Consider the following 24,807-nt stretch of genomic DNA (forward strand, 5'->3'; position numbering starts at 1 on the left):
TGCAAACATGTTGTCCACAATGCAAAGGTTTTCATGGGCCTTTTTCCCAGGAGAGGGCGGGTCATTACATGCACAGTCAGCTGTCCGCAGCATGCGTTCCTTTTCCCCATCAGTAACTACTTTAACAAGAAAAAAAGCTTCTCACTTCACAACAGAAATACATTTATAATAGCATAAGTTTGTAGGACATAAATGTTTCTCTTAGAGCAAAAAGCATAAAGTAAGATTTTGAGCTCTGGGTCATTTTTAATGTTGCTTGCAAACAACTGGTTAATGGAAGAAAAAATAACCACCAGATGAATCTATGATGAATTCAGTCATTAGCGTTGATTCGATTCCCTAATTGCTTTTAATGGATGTTCCGTTCTTTATATAACCACTGGAAGTAAAATGCTAAAAGTTTCATGAATCGCAAAGGAAATGAAAGCGTTCATCCCAGCAACCGCTGGGTTAGGCCGCTCACACGCAGACACAGAAACATACAAAACACACCTCTTGAAATATCTTTGTGCAACTACAGCTCTTTGACGTGTGCCACGCTGCCCTAATCCCTCCCCAACAGTCACGTGACATGATTATATAAAAGCTTATTGTCAGTCAATATCATCTTCCCATCAGGCTCTCTGTGCATCAATACGGTGCAAAAGAGGAATCAAACAGAGAGACACTGCATTACAGTAAGACTGCATCATCTTACATGAAGAACATTTTGTGAAAGATTACTCAGAAATCTAAAAACTTTCTGAGCGCAGATAATAAATCATTTGCTCTCATACTGAAGCGAAACAAGTCGCAATTAATGTTTTCATTAGGAACACTTATTAGAGACAGCATTTACTGAGCTCTAATGCAGTGAAGCACTTTACTGTTTTTTTCAATTTTCTCATTTATACCTCTTTTTTTTCCACTTTGATTTTTTCTTCCCCTCTCCTCTCTTCATCTCTCCAACTTGCTCCGGTATATTCTGTTTATGAAATGTTGGCAGAACACGATGTCGTACACAGCCTTTCCCTCTAATGAGCTGCCAACGTGCGTGCGCCTGTGCGTTTGTTTTGGTGTGCATGCGAGACGCAGTGACATGCAGCGATGTCCCAGATTTAGATGCTTTCAGATTCAGTATCCAGGTTCAATGCTACACCACACAGAAATCTGTAGCTACTTCTATTTATTAATCTATAGCCATAGTAGGCTGTCACCTACAGCGTTTCCTGCATTGCAGACACTTACTATAAGTAATACTACCTTTATCGCTGAATTAACATGCTGAATATAAGAGATCAAGATTAACTTACTCTTTTCTGAGAATGAAGGTCTTGAATCTTGAATAATTATTTGTATATATTCGTCTGGTTTGACAATGAGCATGTTTATCTTAGTTTTCTGTGATGTAGTGAGCAGCCATAATTGCGCCCATTGATGCTGGATCTTACAGCTTTTGTTGTAATTTCTAAAATAATTATAGCAAATGATACAAGCTTTGGATATAAAACTGTCCTTTCAGCATACACGTTATGCAAAAGTGACATAACGAGCCTATAATGACAGTACATGGTCTTCTGCTGCAACAGAGATGCTCTTCTGCACACCTTAGTTGTAATGAGTGTTTATACAAGCTCAAAGTATTCTTTCCATTCTCTTCTGACCTCTGTCATCAATGAGGCGTTCTCACCCGAAGGACTGCCGCTCACTGGATATTTTCTCTTTTTCAGACTAATCTCTGTAAAATGGCTGAACTGGAAAATCCCAGTAGATTGGCAGTTCATGAAATACTCAGGAAAGCTGATCTGGCACCAACTGCCATGCCAGCCACTAAAAATCGCTGTTCTTCTGCATGCCTAAATGTACTGAGTTGCTGCAACGTGACTGCCTAATTAGATAGTTGAGTAAAGGAGCAGTTTATCAGGTGTACCAGTGAATGTATACTGACAAAACACCTGCATCACACCTTCTCCCTGACTGCAGCCTAGCAGACCTGGCACAGTGTTTAAACAGTGTAGGGAAAGGTCTAGGCGAGCACTACTGTTGCCGTTTCTGTTTCTTGCTCTTCCTACTGTCTCAGTGAAGAGGAAACTTCCTCATGAGTGGGGGTGAAAAACTCAAAGAGGAGGCTGGTGCAACAGGAGGAAGGCAAGAAGAAGAAGAAGAGCGAGGTGATAAAGAATCGAAAGCAAGAAGAAGAAAGTCAATGATGTGAACAAAACGGAGCACCATTCACCTTGGGCACCTCCCCTCATGTCTGTGCGTGTTTGTGTGTGTAACTTCTTATATAAGGGGGAGGTGAACAGCCTACGCCAATGTATAAATACCCACGATGCCGCTGGTGGAGCAGGGAGAAGGGTCAGAGTGAGTCAGCACACCCATATCACTCCTCCTCTTTCTCTCTCTCCCTTCCGTCAATCCATCCGCTCTTCTTCTCCTCTATACTCCTCCTCCTCCATCTCTCCAGCGATCATTTTTCATCTTGTTACACAAAAACAGAGGATTTCACTTGGCAAGCGAAAATGTGACCTTGGGTTGGTCATGCTCATAAAGACAAGTAGGGGTGTAAACAAAGTAAAACAATCAATTAGACTTTCACAACAGGACCCTTTCACCAGTGCTTTTACGCAACGCTTCCCAGGAAATCTGGCAAATCCTAAAAGATCATCAAAAGGTTATATTTGTTAGATTTCAGGCGTATTTAACATCTATTCTTTTTATTTTTGCAACTTCAACAGAGTCCATCTGCTCAAGTGGTCCTTGAACACTTGCTCCTTTCATTTCACTCCTCTTAGGATGCTCCATATGTGTTTGTGGCATGTGGCTGTTTGCTGTGACTATGGCTGCATTTAGAGAGATTCTTCTCTAGCAGGAAAAATCTGCTATAAAAACAAGTCACGTGTTAACTATAAATGATTTGACAGCTTACTATAGGGGGAGTCCACTGCAAGGCAATCACTATCAGTCCTAAAGCCACAAACGGGCCACAGCTTTTGAAAAAGGGGAAGAAAGAAGCAGCGTTAACACTGTGTGACTTCAGTAGATGGTAACATGCAGTCATCATAAGCAGGAACATGCAGCTGTCTTACGTTTCATTTACTACTCCTTGAATAGCAGATAATAAATTATATAAAATATCAGCAGAACTATAATAGGAAGACGCTTTTTTAAAAATAATGTATTGTTTCTCGTTCAATAGCTATTCTAATATTAAATAGGAAGATAACAGAGTGACAAAACAATAAAACTGCCTTTTCAGGAGACACTACAGTCTGTCTGGCTTCTTGCGCCGCTCGATTTCAGTTTCAGCTCTGTGCCAGCGCTGTAAAAGTTTTGGCACAGAGTGATTTCACGTGGTCCAGCTAACACCTCCACCCTTATCCTCTCTCTCTCTCTGTCTCTCATCTGCTCCGTCTCTAGCTCATTCACTGCATTCCCTTTCTTTCATTCACTCCATCTCCTCCTCTTGATTTCTGGCCTTTCACTCTCCTTCTTTTCCCCATTTTATCCCAGGCTCTGCTCATTCATCCTTCTCTTTATCCTGTCACCCAATTCCATCCCCTACTCGCTCGATCACATTTTTCAGCAAGTTGGCTCGCCTCCACCTCGCGGTTAATATATTTGCTTTTTAATCACATACATGCAACTGCAAACTTTCAGATCTGAGAGCTTCCTAGTGTTTGTGCAGTCTGCAGCTGAGCCACTGCTGTGTGGGCGTTACGTAGGTGTCTTGCTTTTTGTGCACCTTGATAGAGCTTGTTAAGATGGGGGAAGCATACGTTTCCATGTGTATCAGTTTCTTCTAATGGGTGTAACACTGATGGTGTAAGTAGGCCTGCGTGCAATGCATATATTAGTACCAATAACCTAAAAGAAATCGAGTATGTAAAAACAATCTACTTAAACGACGAAACATAAGTTTGGATTAAAAATATATTGTCAAGAAGATGTGCTGAATAGCTGCACGGCACAGTAAAAAACACTGACATTTGCACTGTTAATCTCTGCACCAACACTTGTTGTCTCTTCTCGCTCCCTGTTTGTGTGCACATGGAGGGCTCTTCGTGTCCTCTCACTGCAGAAGTACATCTACCTCCGCATCTGCTGAGCATGTCCAGTCGACACACACACACAGACACACACCGGTAACCCTGTAATCTCCTGTACTGTACATCAACTTTTCTTCACTATGCTTCACTCTCCTGCCCTCATCTCTCACTCACTCCACCCTTCACTGCCACTCTCTCTCTCCCTCTCTCTCTTAACTCCCCCGCAAACAGTACCTGCTGTTTTCGGCCAGACAGCAAGAAAATAACTGCGGGTAGGAAAGAAAAAGCAGAGTGAACGCTCGAGTGTATACAGTGTGGGTTCTTTACATTAGACATCCTTGTATTTAGAGCAGGCATGCAGTTTTACCTGATCTGAGGTTACTCATTAACAGAGAGAGAGATAATATGAAGAGGATGAGGGAGAAAGAGTGGGTGAGAGAGGACATCGAGGTGAGAGTGGAGAGCCGATGAACAGCTTTGAATACCAAATAATACATGAAATACAAGTACATGTGCCAGCACTGATTACAGAATGAAACACAAAAATTCAGACCGATACAGGCAGCAATTTGATTTGTTAATGTGACTTCAACAAATGAGCTGATGATAGCCAATCATGTTGTTGATATACGGAGCTAAACTCAGTCCAGAGGGCTGTGCTACGGCGTGAGACTAAAGTCCTAGAGTTTTCTGTGTCCTGGCTAAATCAACGTGGTAACTTTATGGGAACATATTTACTACAGGTTTGTATTTTCTAAGAAGTTTGTGTTTTTATTCCATTTTGACTTTTTGTTTTTAATTCAGCTTAGTTAGTTTTTTCTTTAGTTTCAGTTTATTTTAATTATTAACATATGGAGGGGCAGGATTAAGGAAAATTAGAAGTTTGTTATCCTCGATGGTTATCTGCTGCTTAGTCTGTTTTACACTGCAACAACTAGAACACAAAAAAACTCTCTAAGAAACCTGATCAATCAGTCAAATTCATTTCACTTTCACCTGTTGACAATCTAAAGCGCTTTCCACATCCCCTTCAACAGGCTGTGGGACAGTAACCTTTTATTTTTACAGTAAATGCATCCAGTTTCAAGTTTCAGAGCTCCAAAGTGCATGATAAAAATAAACAGCAGCACAGAGAGAGCACTCAGCAATAAAATAATTAACTTGAAATAAAATGTTTATTTTACCGCTCTGTGTGCTGATCTCATCCTATTTGCAATACTGTTGCATTTTATTGTTAAGTGTTTTTATCTTCTTTATAGATTTTTATCATCATCATCTGTTGACGGTACCATCATCTGATAACATCTGTTTGAAGTCGGCTGCACTTACAGGGATCATTTTGTGTGGAAGAAGAGTCACTTGACCTGTAAAAAGCCTGCCTTATCAGAGAAAGTTGCTAAACATGATTGTAATATCTGTCATCTCCAACTGAGGCTTTAGCTTTTGCCGACCCAGCTAATGCAAAGAAACCCTGGCTGTGCCGAACTCCCTTCGTAGTATACAAGTGGAGGAAATATGGCAGAAATATTGTGGACCTGTTGTGAACTCTACCACTACATCTCCAACTTAGAGCTACAATATGATTGATCTGACTGACATTATAATGCCACAGTGCTACAAAGCTATAATTCACTCAGTAAAAGCTTTTCGCTGTATATTTATGGTACGCTGTACGTGATCACGTGATCACACACAGTGTCAGTTTTAACTCAGAGTGGATTGCATCCACTAGTAATTTGCAACATAACTCTCCTTAACTTATTAATACACACGACCTGATAGATAAGGGCTTAAAGAACTACACATAACCCCTGACACAACCACTGATGTTTGGTATTTTCAATAAAAAAAGGCAAGCTCTCCAATTGAAACCATATAGGTGTAAAGTACCTATCGTCATGGTTATAATAATAAATAAATATATATATAGATATACACACTTGTCACATGACCATGAAACTGTTGTCATTATGGAGAATTTGTTGAAATAACTGATGCTGTCTTACATAATTGAGTCCACAAAATATATCTAATGCTTGCTCAAACAACCTCTGAGGTTATTATTTATTGGAGGATGTTCTGGCGATGCTCAGCACTACCTAAGAACGAGTAGCTGCTTGCTCAGTATTTTCACATACGACTGCTCTCTGCCAAAAAGAGAGACGAGATAAGAGAGTTAGCAATCAGGAAATTTTCTTAATTTTGATAACCTGGATCTTCACGACATAAATCATAGTTGCTGATACAGGCAGATAATGTCATGTCCACCTGCTTATTTACACAGCATTATGCAGCTTCTGTACAGCAGAGTAGCAGCGCAACACTAGCAGGCTGAGGGGGATAAAACTGAGTGCAGTAAAGAAAGGCTCAGCTTTTGGCCAGATTTATTGAAGCCAAAACTTTGCTGTTAAGAAAAAAACCTCCTCGCACATCTCTAATGGGAGATACCAATCAAGCTACATTTTAGCTTCAAAGATCAGGCGGGCAATCACTGAAAAATAAGGACCAAATTAAGACCAGCCACATATGTCCGCGTGGTGTGAAAGCAACTTAAGATATTAAGGAAAATGTTATGTTATACTTATGTTTTATCACCCAAAAAAGGTTACCTTTTTCAAAGAAGTGAAAATGTGAAAGAAAGATACATGGCTGGCATCCAGATAAAATGTCATCCTATTCCTCTTCACCTCAAGCCTCACCTCCTGAACTGAAGTCTGGGTTCTAACACAAAAAACATGCATATTTAGTCCCAGCTAAAGAAATAACAACAGCTGGTTATAGGCTAATTTAATGCTATGTAACATTAGGCTTAAATGCCCTAACAATACCACTTTCCCACTAGTAAACTGTTTGGTTACATTCTCACATCATATGAGAGTTTATTCACTAAGTGTCAGAGTCCAACAGCGTTATTCACTTCAAAGCTGGTTTCACTAACAGCAGCTAACAGAGGCTAACAGCAGCTAATACAGGCTAACAGCAGCTAACAGAGGCTAACAGCAGCTAATACAGGCTAACAGCAGCTAACAGCAGCTGCTGTTACAGCCAGAGAAAATAGACGTGGACACCAGCTGAGCAAAGTTTTCTGGTTCTGTTTTGTTATCAGCTGAAGTTAACAGCGGACAGACAGCCTCTAACTCTGAATTATTAAATTGGGAAGGCTACGAAAACAAAATTAAGTTGACTGCAGTCAGTGGTGGTAATAGTGAGATTTTACACACTATACTTTTAAGGTAGGTTAGAGAGCAACAGTACAATGTTGTTTTGATGTAGTTGTCAGTGCTAATATTCAGAAAGCCCAAAAACAACAGCTAGAAAAGTAGGATTCAGCAAAAGTAGAATTTGTGCTATGTGAGCGTTTAGCTAACAGGTAGAATATGTAGCACAAAGAAAACAAGAGCTTGTGTGTGTGTGTATGTATGCTTGCTTGTGTAACTGCACAATTTGGAGGGCAACAGAGCAGGAGCTACACAAAACATACACATATTTTGACAACAAAGAAATTTAGCAATAATTATAGCCAAGACCGCAAACAAAAAACTCAATGACACATACTTGAATATCACTTGTTTTGTCTTTCTTTCTCTTTCTCCCTCTCACTGTCAAACTAAAATTTGAATGTCCCTTGATGGCGTGACAAGAAAATTGCCATTATAGTTATACAGAGGTTGTTTACATTCATCTGCAAAGAGTACATGAAATAAAACGATAATGCTAAATTGACACTAGCGTAGGTGGACGATATTTAAAAGAAAGAGGCTCTGTCATTAAGTGACAGCCCATAAAGTCACAAACTTAGGTGGTCGGTGAACAATGAGGAAGCTAATAGGGAGAGAGTGAAAGAAGAAGACTGCTGAAGTTAAATCAGAGAGAGGGGGAGAGGAGAAAGGGACACGTGTCAGATGAGGGAGACAAAGTGACAGATGTGAGGGGAGAGTGGCACAAAAGGACAAAGTCAAATAAGGAAACGAAAAGAAAGATAGAGGAAGAGGCATAAAAAGAGGTCTGGGATAACTGCTCTCCTGTCGGCTTGTGCCCCTGTTGCTAGGTTACCATCCGTAGATGAATGGGTTAAAGCATCTGAGGAGCGACAGTGACATAGTTTAGCTGATCTCCATCAGCCCATACACACACAAAAAATGGAGCAACTGTGTGCAACCCTAGATTTAGATTTAGATTTTGCCACTGAAGATCTGCATGCAAACAAACTCACATCAAGAAGATAAACACTCCACAGACAGAAAGTCCAAACATGGACTGAGCGAAACCTGTGCCAAGTCTGGGAACGCATGTGTTCAGATTTTTTTCACTGCCAGACATGCTTATAGGATAAACACACGATGGAGTCACTAAAAACCATAACGTACCACAATCTTAACAACGTTCCCGTGAAACAAACCTTCCAGTAACATTGTGAAACTTAAACTATCTGAATATTTTGACGAGGTTTTTCCAGCGAAACGGTCTCCGCACATGCACTTTGTGGTAAAAAAAAAAAAAGCCACTACTAAAAGCTGATCCACTACAAAAGCCCATGCAAACAGAAGGAGAGCCACATTTGCACAAATGTTTAAGCAGACCTCGATATACAATATTAAACTGTAACATTTCCATTAGGGAAAATAGATATGTGTAAAGACAATAAACAGAAACAGAAGAAATACATAAAGAAAATAAGTGTAGTTTTAATAATAATAAGAAGAATACAAATGCTAATGAAACAGTGCAAAGAATAAATATAGTTCCTAGCATTTGCCTTTTAGGTTTATCTTTTCTTCTTTAGTTATATGTGATATAGTGTGGATGATTGTCCTATTTTTCCCATGCTGCATGCAGTATTGCGACATACTATGAGAACACTGCCATTCCCACTCCTAATAATATCACAAATAACAAGAAGCACTCCGAGAGCACAAACTCCACCGAGGCAGCTCACTCTCTCTCAGTATTTACTTTTACGGGAATAGGATTATATTTTGAATATTTAATTCGTTTTCTTTGTTCTTTTTAAATGTACTTTAAGTAGTGCAGTACAAATCACATAAGCAAGACAGATGTTTACTTTGATTGCATAAACACTATGTAGGAGCAGGTAATGGATATTCTGTACTGATTTATAAATAACTAGACATGAATAACTTCAGCTTACTACCAAATATTATACTACAGTATATTTCTAACTAACTAAGCAGCTCATTCTTTTTCTCTGACACTTGAAAAACACATTTTGTTGTGAACTTGAAAAAATGTCACTGTGGGATTAGAGGTCAAATGTGACATGATCTTTTATCAAAGTTTGACCCTGTTTGACCTTAAAGAGGAGCGCAGAGGTCCTGGGTAAGAGCATATTAAGAATCGCCACAAATCTTTCCCTATATGCCTATATGTTGGTGGTGGTCAGAGGGCCCAGTGGCGCCAGTGTCCGGCAGCCTCGCCTCTGTCAGTGCGCCCCAGGGTGGCTGTGGCTACAGTGTAGCTTGCCATCACCAGTGTGTGAATGTGTGTGTGAATGGGTGGATGACAGGTTGTGTAAAGCGCTTTGGGGTCCTTAGGGACTAGAAAAGCGCTATACAAATACAGTGTCACATGATACTGTGGTGTCACTGTATCATAAAACTGCCCTTCCTTCCCTTCATTCATTCATATCCTAATGATATAAATAATTAATGTGATTGCTCCTTTTTCTCTTTCTGCAGTTGTTTTCACACTCGCCAAACTTTAAACTGATATTTTGAGTGCAAATAATTGGCTGAAAAAGATACAAAACACAGTAAACAAGCTTAAATATTCATATGTCCTAATAGGGCTGCTCAATTAATCGAATTTTAATCACGATTACGATCTGGGCTTTCAATGATCATTAAAAATGACTGAGCCGATTATTAGCCCCTCCCTCATTTATCCGCGACACCTTAAAGGCCGGTCCGTGAAAATATTGTCGGGCATAAACCGGTCCGTGGCGCAAAAAAGGTTGGAGACCGCTGATTAAGAGGACCCGAGGGAAGCTCGGAAAGCTAAGCAGAAGTTATTTGGAGAGGAGAGTGACTGCCGTTGGTTGAAAAGAGAGGTAAAAAAAACTTCAGTGGTGTTGCACACTATTTTATATTATTTTTTAAAGTCATTATTCAATACATTGTTATTGTTAACCCTTTAAAGCCAGTCAGAGCAGCATGCTCTGTTTTGTGTAACTATTTTTAAATCCCTGTAGAACCTGAACCGTGTAAGCTAGCGCAATAATTTGTTTTGCATATGAAACTTACATCTTATGCCATCAGCTTGTCCTCGGTCACGGTTTCCTTCCACATAAATTGCATAAAAAGCGCTTGCAGGAACAAAAACATAATATTCCAGAAACAGCTTTGCCGATCCGATCAGCTGTTCGTAACACTTGGCACATTGAAACAGACGTCACCGCTAACTATCACATGTCCGCCATTTCCTGCCCGAAACCGGAAGTGATGTCATTTTCGCGGAAAATGTAGTTTTTTTTACTTGTAGGCCTTAAAAGCCTATACTGGTCATGTTTGACTTTTCTGAATAGTTTCTGGGATGCTTAGAACTCGAATTGCACTGCTGGAAATAGTTTATTTTGATGCACCTGCTGTTTTCTTTGCAAATTTGCATCATAGGATTGTTTTTGTTTTTCCTGCAGTATATAAAAATTGCTGTATCTCCAAAATAAAACTATGAAGACACTCAAAATAAACTTTTTTGTATTTAAAGTTTTGAGGGATAAACCTCTTAAATTTCTCCAAGTAGAAATATATGTTAAAAAACAAAAACAATTTTCAATTTTTTTGTAGTTTATTGCACTTTTTTGCAATTAATGTAGTTACTATGGACTTAATGCATACATATTATTAAAATATGGGCTATAACAGTTGTATAGCAACTTGAAATGCTCCCACAAATGGCACTACAACATGTAAAAAAATAATATAAGCTCTGGCGGACTTGGTTCTATAGTAGGTCTTAAAGGGTTAAATAAATATCGTCAAATAATCGCGATCTCAATTTCAATGAAAATAATCGTGATTATCATTTTTGCCATAATCGAGCAGCCCTATGTCCTAATATTATCCTTCTATAGCTTTTGCAGTAATACTCTTAATATTATGAAGTGTAACTGACAAACAGCATGGACTCTGAACATTACTCATCCCTTATTTTTCGTTTTAATTTTCTAATTCCAGTTCGTCTCGCACCCCTGTCAGTTTCACTTCCTCATTTTGTTTGTTTTCCTGACAGTTTTTTGTGACACCTGCTTTCAATTAGCCTGCCAGTCTCTCCTCTACCTGATGTGTAGCTCTTCCTGTTTGCCACACTGTCTTGGTCCTTCCCAGTCAAGCGCTCCAACATTTTGTTTATCTTTCTTCTTTTCCCCCATTTGACCATTGCCTACTACTTTTTTTTCCTCTGTCCTTTGCATGCTCTTTTGCTTTGCTTGTCCAGGATTTTGGACCTCATTCTCTATTTTTCCTGAGTCTTTTTTCCTGTCCTGAGTCAAAAAACAAAAACAAAAACCAAATTATATCATACTTTCCTCAGTTTTGCAACAAAACCATCATGCAGTTGCATCCCTTTTCAAAGAAAGTCTTTCAAACCCACAATAGAAGCACAGCAGCTTCTGTTCCCCAGCAGTTAGTAATCCAGGTGGGCTATCACACCTACACACCATGACTCATGTTTTAGACATTTAGCTCATCTCATCATCATCACCAATTTGCCCTGAATGCAATAGATCGAGTTCAATTCGTAGATCACCTACGCTCCAGTCAGGCAACAATGAGCGATGCAAAGGTGCCATGACAGTGATCATGTAGGAGACAAGTGTTGGGAGAGTAAGTCATTTAAAAAGACGAGCCAAGGACTTTGAGTTTTGTGGTGGCAGTAAATTGGGTGGAAAGACTTAGCAAACACATTTGTGTTACAGCAATAAGAGCATGCTTAACTTTTATTTGATCAGTTGCCTGTAAAATCATGTTCAGGTAGCACGCATGACAGAAGGATTCACTCCAAGGTGATGCTGAAGCATAACTCCAATAAAACCATTCATCCTTATGTGTTTTGTAAATCTCCACACAGGAAGAAGCTGACCTGATTGAGCATGTTTAGAAAGTCCACAATCTACATTAATAAAGGATTAATAAAGGTTCCCCTTTTCAATGTCCAAGTGCCAGTCACCACAGGACAACCTAAAGAGAGCCAATGTCCCAGTGGGTTAGAGCTACTCTGATGGCACAAGAAACCTCTATCCACTTTTAGGCATATGGTTATAATGTTCTATGCATGCTAACATTGTGCTAGCACACATTTCAGATGACGCTGATGAGCTGATTAGATTTTTGTCTGACATTTACTTATAAAACGACAACAAAAGGAAAACTACACCAGGTGACACTAAAGGAAGAACTGTGGTGCCAAAGGTCAAAGGTCACGCAGGAGGCAGGGACACCAAATTTCAGTACTTTATTAAATAAATTAAATACTGTGGAAATACTACAAATAACAGAGCTCATGTCATGCACAGCCATTCTGAGATGACGTCAAATTAGCAAAAGATTTAACTGAAAAACCATCTAACACACTAATGTTCACAAAGCTACCTCCTAATTCAAAGCAAGCTAGAAAAAACCTGATATCTACCTGGTGATTGAGTTGAATTTTTTCACATTCGGCAACCAATTGCACCTTGTGTTGACTACATGGTTGCCCCGAGCCTGAATGTATTGCTCACTCACAACATTTTTGATTGCAATGTGATTGCAACCTTTCTGCAGTCACTCTCAGAGAGCTTGTTGGAGGTTTGCAAATAATTATTGTCTAATTTCTAAATGCACATCAGTCTGAATAAGTCTTTGTCAATGAGCACAACTCCAGGAGGCTTGACTCAACAGGCTGCCAACTGGTTGTACTGGTTATGTTCTTACAGAGCAGAAAAGTTGTTCAGCATATCGCAAAAACTGCAGTTAAAAATGAACAGTAATACTGTTAGAAATTGCAGTAATATTGTATTGTGAGTGATGTTTCATGATAACATCATATCGTGGAGTGTTCGGTGATTCCCACCTCTAGTAACCACCACAAAAGTGCTGCAATGTTTCCATGAAGCTGCTTCGTTTATTTTGCAAATCTAAAGAGGAAGGATCTAAATTTGGGTACTGTGTACACACTGTCCAGTCTCTTTTTTTGTTTAAGATGTCAAACAAGACTGACCCACATGGACTGTCTGGTTTGCCCTGATATGGCTCCAAGGTGTCACCGTGGCAACGGGTGTAGAATTGCCGCAAATGTCAGCAGCAAGGACAACCAAGCCCTGAAGGAGATCGTCTGTCAATGTGTAACTGAAAGTGAGTACGAGCACACACAGACACACACTAATACAAACAAACACACTCTCAGTGATCAGAGACTTGATGTGTGAAAGTGGATCAGAGCAAAAGGAGCTAGTCCTCAGTGGCAAGTAAAATTAGACTTTGTTTCACACACGCGCACACACAGACACGCACACCTGTGGAATAACATGTGCACTCACAGAGATACAGCAGATAGCCACCTCTGACGGGCTGATGAAAAACCACAATTTTAAGCTCAGCTTCTTGACTTTCTCTCTTATTCTGTATAAAACTGAACATGCAGTGGTACACACACATGCTGACATGAAACACACTCTCAGATATGTTCACACATTGGTAGATGCGCGCGTGCACACACACACACACGCGCACGCACATGTCGGTTCTTTAATGTGCTCAACTTTAAAACTGAGAAGAGGAAGTCATGGGAGGAAACATACTGGGTGTTACAGTGAAATGACTACGTGAGAACACTTACTACAAACATGGTCTTAGGGTGCAAAAGTTACCAAACTGCAAGTGAAAAACTGAAACTAAAAATTTCAAACAGCAAATTAAAAAGACTTTAGCCTCTGTGCATTTCCTGTGTTCAAATGTAAACATCTGAGCAGCACTACTCCTCTTAAAGTCAATAAATGTTGATATGATTATGACAACACGCGTATAACCACTTGGTGAATTCACTTTTTCAACATGTTTTCTGTTCCTGTATTTACATTTACACCTATGTTGGACACAAACGCTTTATTCTCGGGAGTCAAAATAAATGCAGTAGTAGAATAAAATTCGATAAAATAAAATAAAAATAAAAAACAGCAGCATCTTCTCCAGTAGCAATAAGCCGAGTGAGACTTCCCACCTAAAACATATGATTCATATTATGTTGCAGTGTGCCATGGGCTTAAGCTGTTTAGGAAGCAAGCTTGTTGTGTCTGAATAACACAGGGGAATGATGGAGAAATCAATGCACTATAATGCTGCAATATTTTTGGCCCTATCAATAAGTCGACTGTGGCTCGCTTTCAGAGCTATACCCACTACAGAGGCATGGCACAAGAGCCCGCACAATAGTGTTATATAACAGGAAACTCTTGAAAATGGTACGCGTCTTTTACGCTCGATCACTTCATTCCACTATCTCGGCAAAAACACCTCGGCCTCTGTCACTTTTTAAACCTTACCTTTATTCTGCTGATTTCCACCGTTCTCCCTTCACACTCCCACGCGTTCAGCCCTCCCTCCTCTTCCAACCCCTTTTCACCACTTCCCCCCTCCATCCATCCACCTATCCATCCATCCTATTTGTTGGTACTCTCAGTGGAACACTTTTGCTATTTATAAAAGCATCAAAGCCCACAGCTTCCAGCACACAGCCACTTGAGAGAAGAAGGGGAGATAGAGAAAGAGGTGGGGGGTAGAGAGGGAGGACTAGTAGACACAAGGAGCAACACGGGCAAAGAAGGACCACGGAAAGCTAGAGATATGTGTAAGTAGGGGAGGAATAAAAATGAATGCACAGGATGTGAGTTAGAGAGGAAAGACCTGTAGGTGAAAAGAAAATGTTGGCGTCTACAGGGCTTAACGGAGGAAAAAACAGCACACTGGATTACAGATGTTCTTAACCACTTTCGTTCATGCAGGATCTCAGTGATCTCACCATCAGCGCGACGCGTGCTCATCCGTGTCCGTGCATGAAAACCCAGTGTTTTTATATGTGCGCGTGTGTGCATATGTGTGTGTCTGTGTGTAGGAGGCAGGTTGCAGATCCCGAGACCTCCCACCCACACAGGTTGGAGTTGCAGAAGCACCTGAGCTGCATTCGCCATAGCCGACAGACACTGGTGTTTGCAAATATTCACTAAGTCATTTGAACCTGAACAGACTCATGAAAAGCCAGAAGACGTATTATGTGATTCCAGAAGAACTGCGGGCACCGTGCCCAACAACAGCTTTATGGTAGATGGTGAAAGCCAGAGACCACTCGGTTAAACTCGCGCACAAAAGACGGCATGAGTCAAAGGGAAGCTTGAATAGAGCCCTTGAATGGTGCTTTTTATATACATTTTTTTCCCCGTTTGAAAAGCGCTAATAGCTGCAGCAAACAACACCTTTATGGGCTTGTTTTAAGTGCAATCTACACTCTGTGCCTACACCATTTCATCTTCCCTCTCTCTCTCACCTCTTTTCTACCTCTTCTTCCCTGTCCATTATCTTCTCTGCCTGGCAAAAAATATCTCCCACCTATCTGCTGGAGTGTCATTCCAGCATACCTTTTTCTCTCATTTTCAACCATTTGCGCTGGTTTAATTTATTCCACCTTTTTTTTTTTAGAGTAGATTAGTGCAGAACCAGACCATTTTACCTCTTAGCAGTTCTCTTTATTCAGAGCAGATTCTTTCAAATCAAACGCACACAAAAAACCTCACTTTTGACTTAATGATATCATCAGCAACACAAATAGCACAGCAGTGTGTGTATCCAGGCGTCACACTGCAAAATGATTACATACGGGACGCTAAATATAAACATTAAATAAATTATGCCTTAGCTTCATGTCTTCAAGTGAGTACGGTATATTCTTGATAGGTTTCATTATTACAAAAACTGAAGGATAACTAAATATTTCATACTTTTCCCCCCCTGCAAACACACAGTCCTCCTCTTCCTACGCCCTTCCCACTCACTGTCTCCCCCTTTCCTGACTCCTTCTCTTCCCTCTATGAATTCCACCCCCACTTCTTCATTATGCCTTTCTTTGCTTCTGCCTCCACCCTTCTCATCTCATCATGCTTATCTTCCATCCTTTCAGCCGTTTTCTCTGTTCTCCATCTAATTCTCTGTCTTTCCCTCCTTATTCCCCTAGTTGCAATGTTTACCACACTTCCTGCCACTCACTGTCCCTTCCACCCCTCTCGAGCTCTCCAAAGGGATAATTTGTCCATTAAGTCTGTGAGGAAACAGTGGAAGATACTCAACAGCCTGTTACAAACTGAAACCCTACTCATTATTAACATGCTCATTTAGGAACACGTGTAGACACACACACACACAAGCAGAAACCAATCACGTGGAAGCATTAGCACAGGCACAGTTTTGCACAAGCAGCCATTAAGGAAATAAGTGCTCACCAGCTTATTAAATGGAACACGAGGCACGTGCATGCACACTCACTCCCGACTCAAAGAAGTAGGGAATACGCTCAAAAATCGCACAAACGTGGAAGCGCGCTTCTTAGAAATACCACATTGCATAACACAAGCTGCTGCTGCCCTTTGAATCCCACAGTCTCTCTAGTGTATGGACAACAAAACGGCAGAATCCCACTGAGGCATTACAGTTTATTGTTTACAGCAGCAACACTACCGAGGCAGTCAGCTGCTCCAACCCGCAACACTTGATACCGAGACGCACAAAATGCAAAACAGAACCAGCCTCTTTATTCATGTGTGCAGTAATATTAGCTGCAATTCCAACAGATGGGAGTGCCTTGGTGTTTAATTCTTTATTAATAGTCATAGGAAAAAAGCAAAAAACAAACAAACAAGAATTAAAAAATACTGTACGCTCTATTTGTCTCATCAGCCTGTGTCTGTTACTACAAGTCTGTTTATAATCGATTCACCCTGACTCTACCTTCATGATGACGAACTCAAAATCTCTGGGGCTTGGACTGCTGTTGGACAAAACATGGAATTGGGCTTAATTGGATTTAACTTAAATTTAGGCTCTGGGAAATTTGGATATTCGTCAACATTTGCCGAGAGCTGATAGACAACAATGAGGGGCCAGGGCACAGTCACCAGCTTGAGCTGACTGAGCATAACCACAGTAATGTGGTTTGTGAACTTCCACCATGAACCCTCCGCTCTGGCAATTTGGCTACTGCTGTCTTGTTTTTTGTTTTGTTGGCCTGACAAGCAAGAGGTTGATGTCACTGAGAAACTGAGGGTAACAAGCCAGCGGCTTGTCAATCACAAGGTAATCCTGCCCTAAAGCAAAGCCTGCTGTATTGAGCTCTTTGATTTACAAGATGAACACTATGCTGTGTTAAATAAGATTTAAGACGGGCAATTTATATCATAAGCACATAAGGAGAGTGTGTACAAAGGCAATAAATTAGGTGAGAATTTAAGGTTATTTTCCAATAATCGTACATAACGTACATCTTTTTGCAGCTATGGCAGTCGCCCTCTGCTGACCATTAAGTCATATAAATAAGTTTTATTTAATTTATTAATAGAAATTAATTAATAAGACCACAGGTTTAAGGCATGTTTGCATTGGATTCACTTGTCAGACAAGAGTCCTGGACTGTGAAGCAGGATGTCGGCTAAATGAGGTACCTGGACGTCCCAACAGACACTAACGTTCACCATCTGAGGATGAAATTTAAATCACTCAGACCTGAGCAAACTTTAGCAGACAGGTTTAGGTGAAAGTAGGGGTTACTGTAGCTCAGGAGATAGAGCAGGTCATCTGCTAAACGCAAGGTTGGTGGTTCGATCCCTGCAAGCCAAATATCCTTGGGCAACCCGAGTTGCCCCAGCTCTCTAATGCATCCGATGCCTCCATAGGAAAGCACTGAGAAGCTTAAACAAGAAGAAAGCACTTGTGTGAATGGGTGAATGTGGCTTCGGTAGAGGTATCAGTCCTGTCTTCCAGGTAAGAGATCAGCATACACAAAACTACCACCTACTGACTAATCTGCTCTATGGAAAATAACTTCAGCATTCCCAGAAGAGGACAGTAGCTTACAGAGAGTATTTGAACTCTTTTGGGTTTTCCTGATAAGCCATTACCATAACTGAGAGATTAAATAACTTCCAAACCATTTCATGCTTATGTAGTTATAAAGTGACATAAAACAGAGAAAAACAAACCTTTGCACTTGCTGACCTTAAATAAAATATGCAACTCATTTTGTCTACTTCTCATTTTAATTTTTTAAATATGTTCTTTACTTCCCCTTTGGCTGCCTGCACAGCTCTTTTTCGGTTCTTTGTCCGCAGCTGCATTTAGAGCAGGGTGTCAAACTGGACGGCTTTGAAAAATGAGAAGGAGGGGCAACAATTTGGAACTTTTAACTGTATTTTTATGAACTTTATAATTTTTTCCTGCTGATAAAGACTTCACCACTGTCATTCATACTATAATAAAGTAATTAAGTAATAGTTAAACAATTAAATGACAGAAAGGTTCCTTTGTTTCCAATATTTACTATACAAATGTCTTTTGTTTATTTCACAAAGGATATGCTGTTTCATAGTACAGGCCCCTGGAGAGTGTGAATATCTTATATGCAGTCTATGGTTTCAGAGCCTCCCAGTGGTATTTAACTATGTTCAGTGCATTTACTCAGTGTTACTGGGGATTCATCTGTGGTAAATCCACACCGTAGGTAGGTTATAACCTGCAAGCCCTCTGAAATCCTACCTGGGGATTTATGCTTCAGCAGGAAAGCTACATTGCAACCTCAAACCCCTCTGTAACCTACGATGTAACCTGACATACTCCTGTGCATTTCTGGCTACTTTTACACCACAGTTTTTGAATTTATGAGTTATAACAATCATAGGATTAATATAAGGGCTCACAAATATCAAGAAATTCCTGGAAAAAGATTGCTAAAACTATCAGAATGGATGTGAGGTACGAGGACAAAAAGTCCCAGCATTTTATTTTGTATCATAGCTGGCACCACCAGGACACAACCACATGGTTGGTAACACGTAATGCACCAGCGCAAGCACAAGTAGGTCATGCTGTAGGCCCAAGAAAATTCACAGCATAAGTCTAAATCAGCCGTCACACTCACCGACAACAAACATGTCACAACTATCATCACAACAAAGCACAGCTGAGACTGGCACTGGCACTGCACTCACAACCAGTGCTACCAGTCCAGTAACTACGTGGTGCTGTATTACGATGCTGACTGAGATTAAATATAAACATTATTTGGGAAATAATGCAAATCTTATTGAATTGTCATTCAAATGCAGTTCTCAAAAAAAGAGAGTCGAGAATTTTTTAGGGAGCTTTGTGCTAACACTGGTGGTAGTTTCAGTTCCAATTGATGTTGTTAACGATAGCTTTCCCTAACCAGTCGCTTCTGATAATGTGTTAACAACAAACAACAGCTAAATGCCGAAAAGCACTTAAAGTTATCTTTGCTAATGGGGGGAGAGAAATGATAGTGATGCATATCATTTCTCTCCCCCCAACTAACATCCAAACATCTGATCATTTGTGACGCAGACTCTATACCACATCCTTCGTTATCATAAATACCACCGCAAGCTGCTGCCTGCTGTTCTTTAAAACCAGCTACACTCTCTATTCTCATTCTTTGATTGTCATCTGACCATCTGCTTTGCAGCAATAAACAGGCATATATAATATCTGCAAACCCTCCATATCATATGGAGATAAATGTTCAAGGGTCAGACAGTCTGTGAGACGAGAATCACGAGGTGAGGAACAGGTGAACAAAGGAGTCGAGAGGAGAAAAAGAAAATCACAGCGATCAATCATAAAAATGGAAGCAGGAGATCGATTCATACACACCGTGTAGACCGGGAATGTCAAACTCCTTTTATAAAGCCCGCTTTGTTCTTATGTGGGCCGCACCAGTGAAACTCCAGTGTCAGTGTGAGATGTTTAATTACGTCTTTAATCAGTGAGATATTTAATATAAGACAAAGAATTTCAACAGGTAAAGTAAAGAAATGCTGGTGTTGCAAATGAAATAAATGTGTCAGCATGACTCTTTGAGCTTAATTTGTAAGGAGCAATGTGTAAAATCACAGAAATCCATAATTTAATTACTTTTCATGGGTCTGTGTAGGTTTTCAGTCATCCAGGTCATAATAATTTGAGGATTCCTTTCTTTCCAAGCTCCTTAGAATATTTTCATGGGCAGGAAAAATCCAAAATTTATGCCCTCTTTCACATTTTCCAAACCCAACCTGTGGGCTTTATTGGGGTCTTTGCTGGGCCAATTCTGGGTCCTTATAACTAACTTGTCCACTGTGGTCTATAGTGATTTATCTTTGAGAGCCATAAAAACCATTTCTCTAAAAAAAAAACGTGTAGTCACTGTGACTGGTATACTTGTCTTCATTCACATGAGCTCTCTCCTTCTGAATCTTCTAAAACTGCATGTTTTTGCGCGTCTGTCAAAGAAGCACGACCACGCAAGGCCAAGACGCAACCTAAACACTGATCCCTTACCTCACTGCCAGTGAGCGGATGTGTTTCATGCGTGTATGAGTGCGTGTGACCTTGCGGAGGAATTCCCTTTCTCCCCGAGCTCTAAGGAAGTGATACCCTGTTCCAGACGGACAAAAGGGTCAGAGAGCAACTCAGGACACACAAAAACACCCACACACTTTTCCAAGGAGGAAAGTGCAAACTAACGATGAGTTCTCACTCACAACAACACGCATCCATGATATTTTCCATTAGATAAATCTTTTCCTTTTATAATCATCCATTTAGCCACTAATCTCCTCCCAGCTCTGGTATCAGGACACACAGGTGTTTGCAGCACACACACTCCTTCCTCTCCAGAGGCGTTTAGGGGCTCCTGCAGTGCAACATTTCTTCCAACAAGCAGCACGGATGATATTGACCCGTTACATACACACATGGGACAATTACCAGATAACCTGCTGCTATGCTAAAGCACACCTCTTCCATCCCACAGCATATAGAGGGCTGCGTCTGAATGTTTCACTGTTGCTAGGAGACGTGAAAATCCTTGAGCATCCAGTTGGCAGTTAATACAGTGGAAAAAAAAAACAAAACACAGACTTCAAACAAATTGAAAAATATAAATGCCAAAAAAGCACCTCCACATTTTTGCCACGTTCCTGTGGTCGTTTATATCATTTCCTGTGGCAAAGGCTGCAAACTCGGACACAGAGTCTGTCCACAGTACACTAGGAGACGACGGACAAAGTGAGGATGAGGGACAAAACTGGCAGGGAGGGATGAGAGAGGAAAGAAAAGTGCCTTTTTTTTTTGCATATAATTCAAATGTCAACCTCAACATAGAAGGTCGTAAATAAGGCCAATTCATTACTCTCTTGCTTTGAGGAGGGTTTTTTTTCCAGTGTGACAAGTCAAATGGCACAAAATTACATACTTTTTCTGATGCAGACATACGACAAAACGTGACAAAAGGTTGTTTTTTTTCTGGTGAGAGTCTGCAAGGACATATTTCATGAGTCTAGATCACCTTCCTGCTGTCTACATATCTTTTCCCCACTGAAATGAAGAAGCAGAAACACAGTTCTAGGTTATTCTATTTAAAAGAGAAGCCAAGTCTGCAGCTTTGTTTACACAGAAAATTGGACATTTTCAACAAAGATGACATACTTTAAAATGTCAAAATTATCTTTGCCCGCTTATTCTGTTCATCAGATTTTATTTTTACTCCCAAAGGGTCGAGGTGTTATTCTTTGCTCTCATGAAATCCCAACATACTAGGACTTTAGACTGCTGTGCCTTTGATTAGCTGCACACCAGGGAGGCTGGCCGGCCTGTTGAGCTAGTTTTTACCTGACAAATGAGCTTTGGAAATGGTGCAAAAAATATAATGCACTGTACCACTTATATCTTTACCAAGTTCCTATTTTCTTTTGGGGTTTTTTGTTGTTGTTGTTGTTTCAATGAAAAACTGCTGTTACTTTCTTCAGTGGACGTTTCCTTCACAAACAAGAGCTTGGGATTTTCTCTTACTCTAGGAAAGGAAAATGAAAACCCAGGAGAAAAGGGTAGATGGAAAAAAGGGAGCTTGTAAGATGAGACAGGCAGAAATAAGAAAAAGGTAAAGTTGAACAGAAGAGAGGAAGGGGTGACAAAGTTTTCAATTCAGATTCAGTAGATCGGTGACAAATAATGTGTGCGTGTGTATTTAATTGTCCTACCTTGACACTGAAATCCCTGCTTCCCAAAACCCCTGTGAAGAGAACAAGCACACAGAGAAGTTAAAATGTGCATCCGCACACACACACACACAGAAAAGGAAAAAAACTGAACAGAAACTGAAACCTAATCGCTTAACCTTAAGATATCTCCATGGAAGCAAACGTTTAAAATGATGTTTCTGCCCAAAATAGCACACACACAACCACACACATGCACACACATACAGCAGTGAGGTTTGCAAGCACAGAGGTCGTTTAATTATCATGTAAACAGTTTGCTGGGCAGGTACTGAGGTTACATGCTGACACTGACAAACACCACACCTAGTCAGTGGTATGTGAAACGCTGAGATTCCCACAGGTGGACACACACATGCATAAACACACAAACACACACCCAGGCCAGCTGATTTTCATACAGTGACTAGAAATAGATAATCTCTCAGGGCCTGAAATCACTTGGTGCTCCCATTGTTCTTTTATCATTGTGCTTATTGACCTAGATAGATAGATAGATAGATAGATAGATAGATAGATAGATAGATAGATAGATAGATAGATAGATAGATAGATAGATAGATAGATAGATAGATAGATCATCATCTGGCCATTGACAAATTTAAAACGCTTTAGGGAACAGATAATAAATAGCCCTGGAGTATGGGGCTCACGGTCTAGTAAACCTCGGGGGGGGGGGGGGCTGCAGGGTGACCTGTCTGCACAGGTGACTGACAGAAGAAACTGCAGGCGGAAGAGAAGGAGTGGGAGGAGGCGGAAGGCTGGACTTGTGTCAGGGCAACACTTTCTTGTTACCACTCAGGTTATCCGTGCTGGCAGCGCTTCATTCCTTCCTCTTTTTTCTTTTCCTGCTTTCTTTTCTCTCAGTTCCTCTGCCTACTTAATAGCATCAAACAGTGGTCTGCAGCTATTCTTTTTATATAAAAAAAAAAACTTTAGAGCTACCCACATATATTTCTCTAGCTTCCTTTCTGCCCTACCTAACGCATATAGTATCTACAAGTACAAAAATAAGACGGAAATCGGTCTTTATTTTTGCGAAAACTAAATCAAGTCCACCTCCCACTTCTTCTTCCTTTAAAAAAAACAGCATACATCATGATACCGATTCTTCTGTCCCTACTTTATTTATCCCTACCTTTTATTCCTTCTTTTGCACCACTCACTTAGCCTATATAAATAAAAAGTGCCTTATCTGTACACAGTAAATGGATTTACCGTCTTCTTTAACAGCACCAACACAAGCAGTGACTTAAGTTAAATACTTTTTCTTTTTAAAAAAATAAATAAATATGAACTCTAGGTCCATCCCTGTTCCAGCTCCTCACCAGATGAAGTCGGTGCAGTGGCTGCAGAAGGTGGGCTGCTTGAAGAAGCGCGCGATGAATTTGTGGTCCTTCACCTCGTGCACGTTCTTCTGCCGGAGAGCTCCCTGGCGCGCGAAGCCCCGCATAGGCTCGCGGGGTCCGTCCTCCCCATCACTGTTGGCCGCCGCCGAGTCTGCCATTCTCCCGGTGTTTTCAAGCAGCTGCCTTAATGGTTGTTGGAAATGAACTACCTCAAGTTGCAGGTGCCAGAAACAGACGCTCTCTGGAGAGGCGGAAAGTCTTTCTTTCGTGGGTTGTTCCGAGAGGAGGTGTTGTCGGCGGTGCTGGGACCAGCTTATGGATAGTTTTCGGTAGTTTGGTTATTTTTTTCCTTCTCTGATTAAGTTGTCTTGTCCTCCGGTTGAGCAGACGGCTGCCGCTACACTGCCTCCCCTCTGCTTCCTCCTTTTTTCTTCAAAGCGCTCTGACAGCAGAGAGAGCGAGCGAGCGAGAGAGGGAGAGGGACGTCAACTATTAACATTATCTCATTTGCTGTGGCAGCTCCAATAGAAGCAGCGCGCTTTAACTAATCTGAAATAGAAATGGTGTTCAATTTAGTTAAGTTCACCTCTGTTTATATAGGCACTTATACTGTAAGATAAACACCCGACAATAATGCAAAGAAAACACATTTGGCGACAGTGGGAAGGAAAAACTCCCTTTTGAAGGGAAGACGATTCTGTTATAAGGGTGGGCAGTCATGTGCAAAAGACCAAAGACAGGCTGTGGATAATAATAACAAGATTTTAATTGCAGATAGTGAGGAAGTGAAGAAGAAACACTAAGAGTGTTTTCACGCCTGCAGTGCTCAGTTTGTTTAAATAAAACTCTGGTTAGTACAGGCGTGAACACAGTAATTGGCGTGGACCAAAACAACCCCAGGCTAGCAACTAGCCATGAAATGAATGTAAATTATCTGTGGCCTCTTATAGTCCTGAACATAGAACCTGCTTCCTCTACGTTTGCTGCTCCCGCCCCAGACACATCTGGCCAGTAAGTGGATTTTGGTTTACTTGGACCTTACTTGGATTCCTCTGTGTGAAAAAACAAACAAACAAACACAGGGAATAGCTACACGTTTACAAACCCATCAACTGATTTGGAT

At 40.6% G+C, this 24,807-nt stretch overlaps 1 protein-coding gene across 2 annotated transcripts in view; it reads right to left on the minus strand.

The window, feature by feature from the left end:
• The window catches only part of prkcbb (protein kinase C, beta b), a 109,096-nt gene extending 84,903 nt beyond the window's left edge, over positions 1 to 24,193 (minus strand). For both annotated transcript variants that reach the window (XM_085270722.1, XM_085270721.1), the window contains exons 1-2: positions 23,664 to 24,193; positions 22,318 to 22,349 (exon numbers count right to left, since the gene is read on the minus strand). In XM_085270722.1, the coding sequence (XP_085126848.1) occupies positions 22,318 to 22,349; positions 23,664 to 23,842 (211 nt within the window). In that variant the 5' untranslated portion in view covers positions 23,843 to 24,193. The remainder of the gene's footprint in view (positions 1 to 22,317; positions 22,350 to 23,663) is intronic.
• Between the last annotated feature and the right edge of the window lie 614 nt (positions 24,194 to 24,807).

This window comes from Mchenga conophoros, linkage group LG4 (genome assembly GCF_057382185.1).
Source record: "Mchenga conophoros isolate Kocher_MC1m ecotype Shallow Benthic linkage group LG4, M_conophoros_male_GT1.1, whole genome shotgun sequence".
Taxonomy (NCBI): domain Eukaryota; kingdom Metazoa; phylum Chordata; class Actinopteri; order Cichliformes; family Cichlidae; genus Mchenga; species Mchenga conophoros.